The sequence below is a fragment of the Egretta garzetta genome, unplaced genomic scaffold, assembly GCF_000687185.1.
Source record: "Egretta garzetta isolate BGI_Z169 unplaced genomic scaffold, ASM68718v1 scaffold655, whole genome shotgun sequence".
Classification (NCBI taxonomy): Eukaryota; Metazoa; Chordata; class Aves; order Pelecaniformes; family Ardeidae; genus Egretta; species Egretta garzetta.
Genome location: NW_009259716.1, coordinates 1,390,304 through 1,396,929, shown reverse-complemented (window position 1 = coordinate 1,396,929; position 6,626 = coordinate 1,390,304). Strand labels below are relative to the sequence as shown.

Here is a 6,626-nt window from a genome sequence, read left to right as displayed (position 1 = left end):
AAGAGACACCCGCCCCCCCCCCCCCCCCCCCCCAAAATGACCCCAAATTTCAACCTCCAATAAAGTGGTTTAATAGTTGGGGTTTTTTTAGTCAACATTTCAGAGTAACTATTTTAGTTTTAAACAATACTTAGAATTTTACCACTCAAAATTTACTCAGTTATGCATATCCCTATGATTCATAAGTTGAAAATCAAGGGCCCAATTAAATGCTCAGTCAAAATACAAATCCAAAGCAAACAAAGAAATATGTCACACAGAAAGTGAAAGATATTAAGTGTTTAAAAGAAGGCAGGCTATCAATCTAATTTCTGTTCTTTCTTCCCATTAAATAAACTGTTACAAAAGTAAAAAAGAGATTCCACTGATGTTATCTAGGAGAGTGTGTCTCAACAAATAATCAAAGGTCCCTTTGTGGGCAAGTTATAAAAGAACTGAGAAATTAAGAGCATTATTTTATACCTGCTATGCCCAGATGTACTACTTTTAAATTTTCTCCGCCTTTCCTGTCTTCCTGCAAAGGCTCAGGTTCTCCCGCAATTGCTATAGACATTGCTGTGGAAGGAGGCCTGCAAGAAAGAGGTGGTTAAGATTTGCTGTACTTCTGCTGCAGTCCCTGCAAACTGGTCAGCACAGATTTCTCTTTTCAAGTAAGTCTGCATAATTCATACTGTGCTTCAAGTTAACAGGCTTGTAATTGTTCTCTGAAAACACGCTGCCTAGCCCCCTGTTAAAGAGAAGGGGAAAAAAAAAAGAAAAGCTTATGCTATTGAGCTTCAGGACATTTTACAGAATCCATCTGCTTCAGGCTTCTGGGCATGCTTGGAAAGACTTTTCCTTTTTTGATGATTGGCAGAGTGGTATGTGTTTATCATCATCCCAAGACCCCAAAGGATATTTAATTAAAATGGATAAACCTCTAAGTTTGTGCTTTGCTAGTGTAAAAGAAACTAATTAAAAACTGACGAAGTGAAAGTAATCTTTTGCAAGCAAATACAACTAAAATACATTTCAAGGTGTTACCTACACTTTTTTCAATGCTTTGTTATTGTTGACTTTGGGAACAGACTGTTGGTCTGCATACAAATGGGTATTTGTTGACATTTTTGGATTGGACATACTCAATAAATTAGTTACTGTCTTTATGTACAGTAACACATCCCCTCTTATGCTACGTTTGAAAGTAGAGAGAGAAAGAGAAAAAAGCACTTCTGGAAACATAATGCCTGTGTGGCTTGACTGCCTAACCTACTTCTGAAAGCAAGAACCGAATGCTTTCTGGGATATCACCCCAGATCAAACATCAAGCCCTCCAGGCTTCTTCATAAAATATGTGGCTGATTCCAGATTGTGAAATTGTGTTAGGGTTTATTTTTCCTTAGATAAATTTTTTGTTCTGTTTGTGTTGAAAGTTCACATTCCAGGAAATGTTTATACCATCAGTTTGGAAGAAAATGCCAAGTCTGAATAGCGTCAGAGATTTTTTTCCTAGGGACCCAGAAAACTGTTTAGGTACTAATTTCAGTTGCTTCAATACCAGCCAGTAAGGAACAGAATTACACTGTTTTATTAGAATATACAAGACTAATGAGTGTTTTTCTGCCTTTGAGAAATTATCAGTATCAGCGATGTATTTGTTAATAGGCGTGACTCAAAGTGAATCAAGAGGTGCTAAATAACTAGGGATACAGAAAAGCTTTGCCCAATCAAATTCATGTCATACCCTCTTACTATTTATTCAGTAAGTGCAAGATGAGATTTCACAGAGTTCTGTTCTTATTGAAGGTTAGAAGAAGAGAGGAGAAAGGGCCTTTAGTGGTGCAAGGAGACACTGAAGAGTTCCTGTAGTGACTCATGTGAGCTAGACCAGTGCAAGCAACCTTCTCAGATCTCCTCAGAAACCCTGGTAAGGACTCAGCCACAGCAGTAACACACAAAGTCTCTAGCTGCTACAGAAAACAGTTCTCAATTGTCCTAATAAAACCTATAAATCATGAGTTACTTCATACTTGCACCTTAGACTGAGTTAGGAGATAATGCTGCTTTTCGTGGAGCTGCAGCCTCATTTCACTTTAAACACAATCGTTTTTACTTGAGGAAGTCTTCAGTATATATTTACTGCTAGAGATTAAGCCTGCATGAGATTATTATCCCTCTTCATTGGATTATTCAGAGGGACATTGATTGCCTACATTAATCTGATAAAAGAGTTTAAATTCAGTTTATGAGCGTATTTTGAATAAAAAAATCCTAATCCATACTGAAGCAAAAGTGGTTTAGTGTAGCAGTTTGTACGTAAGCACTGTATCTTTACAGTGGAAGATATCTTTGATCCAGCATAAGGTATGAAAGCGTATAAATGAAAGTTGAGAACCTACACAAAAATTTGAGATTGACATAACAAGGGTGACGCTAGCAATTTTTTCCAGATTGTTTTCCTTAAGCTCATTTTTTTCTTTTGAAGTTTATGTATGTCGTGGTTTAACCCGGCTGGCAACTCAGCACCACCCAGCCGCTCGCTCACTCCCCCCCCTCCCTCAGTGGGATGGGGGAGAGAATCGGAAAGAAAATAAAAGGTTAGAGCCGAGGGCTGAGATAAAGACAGTTTAATAAGAGAAAATAATAATAATAGTAATAATGAGAATGATAACAGAATATACAGAATATACAAAACGAATGAGGCACAAGGCAATTGCTCACCACCCGCCGACCGATGCCCAGCCCGTCCCGAGCCGCAAGCAGTCCCCGAGCCGCAAGCAGTCCCCGAGCCGTCTCCCCGCGACCGACCAACCGAACTAACCCCCCCCCAAGCATGACGTTCTATGGTATGGAATAGCTCTTTGGTCAGTTTGGGTTAGCTGTGCTAGCTGTGCTGTACTCCCAGCTTGTTATGCACCTGGGCAAGCAGGAGAAGCTCAAAAAGTTCTTGAGTAGTCTGAGCACTACTTGGCAACAGCTGAAAACATCCGTGTGTTATCAACATTCTTCTGGTACTAAATCCAAACCACAGCACTATGCTAGCTACTATGAAGAAAATTAGCTCTATCCCAGCCGAAACCAGGACAATGTAATACTCAGAACTCTGCCTTAGATTGTTTTTGAAAAGGCTCACGTGAGAACAAGCGGGTTGTCTCAGGCCAAAGGTCTGTCCAGCCTTCCATCCTGTTTCTGTCAGCAGCAAACGACAGATGCTAAGAGAATATGGCACACATAGTAATGTATCACCTGAATATTCTTCCAGCATCTCCTCATCTGTAGCTTAGGTGTTTCCTGAGCCTCAAAGTGTTTTATGCTTAACAGCCCTCAATTTTTTATTCAGGAATTTATCTTAATTCTTTCTTGAGCTTTTAGTATTCATAACCTGTAGCAGCAAGGAGTTCCACAGCTTAATTGCATGTTGGGGGAAGAAAATGCTTCCTCTCATTTTGATTCCATCTCCTACTAGTTTCAGTGTAACAACATGGTCAACGAAGTGAACTGAAGAAAAATTTGAGTTAAACTAGAACTTAAGGGATCAAATTTATTTTGAGGAAATTATTTCATCAACTCCTCCCCCAAACATCTCATGACAAGTAAAATACAACTAAGTTGGTTTAAACCTGATCTAGACAAAATTGCCATCTACTTGTCATGTAGAATTAGAAAAGATTGACATTAAACAGAAAAGCACATAACACTTCGAACAACCCAGTCTACCAACATTCTAAGTTACAGAAAAGCAGTGGCACTGGGAGTCTTGGCAAGTATTGAGGAATTTTCCACACTGCATTCCTCAAAGCAGGTTCTATACATATCTCAAAGCCTATCCTTAAAATAAATGGCGTTTAGGTTATTACAAAACCTCTCTTGTAATAAAAATGACATGTGAGAGTTCTTCACTTCCTATTGATCAGGATAATTAAGTCATGGTTAGCAAGACAGCGGTGTGCTCTGGAGATAGGAAGCTTGCCAATTGCACTGTTTCAGTTTAGTTACCCACTAAGCTTGGGTGCCTCATAACAAAATGGCTTGTTAGTCTCGAAAAAAGGCAACAATTTCATCTTACGCATGACTAGGTTTTTCCCTAGCATGCGTGAAGTGTAATTCTGAACATGGAATGTATGACCAAAACACTATCCCACACAGTGTTTTTGGTTTGTGGGTTTTTTTTAAATAAACTTACGTTTTAAAGCATGGGTCTCCAGACATTAGCTGCATGTTGATCAAAACCTACACATTAAGAAAACAAAACCCACTGTAAGAAAAAAAATTGAATTGGCCTGTGACACAAGGTCATGTTACTAAGTTACACTTGCCACAAATCCTATGTTTAAGTAAAATAAAATGGCATCATCACATACACAAATAAACACACATGCAAAAGATTACATCCTTTTCCTTAGTACACCTGCAAACACCACAAAGTAGCATTTAAAGTAACAGCTGCATGTACAAGACTCTGCAAAAGATGCATAGATCAAGAAGAATCGTAGAGTCATTGATAGTTAAGATGGCTTCAAGGGAAAAAGAGAGAGCAAGTCTACAGGATTAATGAGCACACAACATAGTTAAAACAGTGGGTGCTGAAGTGTGTTCTTTGCTGAGGGTTTAGTGAGCTGCTAGCATAGGAGAACTGGTTGTGCCAACATCAGAGATGAAGTAAAACCACAGAAGGTAAGCAATGCCATAGGGCAACAATACGCTGAGAAGGCTCGTTAGCTGGGTCAACGCCATCAACTAAAAGTTTTCTGGAAAACATCTACGACCATCTTAAAAGAAATCAGGAAGTGCATGCTTAAAGGGTACACTCAATAGCATGAGGAATTAATTCTGGTGTCCTGGTAGGAAAAGACATTTTTTAAAATGTACTTGTTACATTCTGTATGTAATTATTTTCAAGTTAATGCAGCTTATTCAAATTTTTAAACTCCCAGGACTAATGGGAGAGAATGGCAGGGTGGGTTTCTTCCCACAATGCTCACCAATTGTTGCATTGATTACTATCAAATCAAAAAGGAAAGTTCAGGAGTCATGGAGGTGTTGAAGCTGGCTTACACAAAAAAAGCCAATTAAGAGATTCACTCTTAAAAAAGCTGCACAGGAAGTTGCTCAGTCTTAAATACACAATTGCTACATTTATATGAATGTATTCATTTTTTCCCTATTCCATTTTTCAATTCCTGTTAGAATAGGAATACTTTTTGAAAGCTTTTTTCTTTTTTTTTTTAACAGCTATCCAGCTCCATTGCAAAGAGTAGGACAAATTTGATTTTTGACTGCATGGATTTTAATGATTCTCTGTAAACAATGCTGAGGTTTTACTTTAAATAGTTTTCCTTCTAAAAAGAGGTTCAGCAAATTTCATCCAGTGCTTAATAATACCACTTGTTCTCTACTTTATTAGTCAAGTATGATAAAGGAAAAAAATTACTTTGAGAATGGAGTTATCCTGTCTTGTATTTTTGGTATCATAACCTTCCAGTAAACAGCGACGAGTGGTATTTCCCGATCCAGCAAACTCTGCTAGATTTAGATCTGCAAATCCCAGCTGTTGAGAGAAAACAACAGTCAGTGGTAAGCATATTACTGAATGAAGGTACTGGCTACATGCACGGTATTGAGTGCCTCTCAACAGCCCTTTCACCCAAATATGAATAAAAGGATGGGCCGCTCCCTTTAATGGACAAGGTGAAAAGCAGAAAACAAACTTTGGCTGTCAAACTCTGCACTGCTCTACTTTCAGTTAAAAATGAAAGTCTCGAGAGAAAAAAGAACAAAGAGACTTATTTTTAAAAGTAAACACATGCAGAAGAGTTTGCATTTATCAACCCTTTCAACATACTAAATTGAAAGAAAAAAAGCATAGTGGTGGTATAATATTATTATATGCTTATTAAACACCGACCGAGAGTTTCAACACCACTGCGTCGCTGTAACGTACGTAATGAAATCATGGGAGTTGGAGTACCATTCTGGAATTACTTCAATAGGGCATAAGATGACAAGAAAGAAAAGCTAATTTGTGGGCAAAATCAGATGCATCTCAATTTACCTTTGCATATGCCTTTCCTCCTTTTAATTCCTAGACAAAAAAGACAAAAATAGATGCCATTAAGCCATTAAAGATACTGACTGGGGTTTTTTGTTTGGTTTGGTTTTTAGAAAAGCAAACACTAATCTTCGTTTTAAAGTGGCTCCACACACGTTTGCTAGGCTATGCTGTTGTCATTTAGAACTTGGTGTTAATAATGTCCTTGGTGCTGGCCAGCAGGAGACTCTCGTCCTGCAGAGCAGGGAAGGGGGAGTGCCTGATGCTGACCAGCATTTGGCTCTTGCAAGGTCTAGCCCCAAAGGTGGGAAGTGCTGCATACAAAATTCTGGTACTTTGCACAGTTCAAGGCTTCTAAATTTACTGCTGTTTGCTAGAAATATCTATCAAGGGCTAACTTCATAAAATCTGATGAGCTATTGCTTTGCTGTCCTGCTGGACCTTTGCTTTGCTGTCCTTCTTTTCAATAAGAACATAAACCCCATTAATTCGTCAAAGTAAGGTGATTAATAAGATTACTGTGAAATTTTGATAGAATAACACCCGACATGGCTGCAGCCAAAATTTGCTTTATGAAGTTTGTCAGACATTTAAAAAT

At 38.4% G+C, this 6,626-nt stretch overlaps 1 protein-coding gene across 4 annotated transcripts in view; it reads right to left on the bottom strand.

Annotated features, from left to right (window-relative positions):
* FAM102B (family with sequence similarity 102 member B) overlaps positions 1–6,626 on the bottom strand; it is a 33,291-nt gene that overhangs the window by 4,136 nt on the left and 22,529 nt on the right. For all 4 annotated transcript variants that reach the window (XM_035894477.1, XM_035894478.1, XM_035894479.1 and 1 more), the window contains 4 exons: positions 6,032–6,061; positions 5,411–5,527; positions 4,163–4,209; positions 463–569 (listed from right to left, as the gene is read on the bottom strand). In XM_035894477.1, the coding sequence (XP_035750370.1) occupies positions 463–569; positions 4,163–4,209; positions 5,411–5,527; positions 6,032–6,061 (301 nt within the window). The remainder of the gene's footprint in view (positions 1–462; positions 570–4,162; positions 4,210–5,410; positions 5,528–6,031; positions 6,062–6,626) is intronic.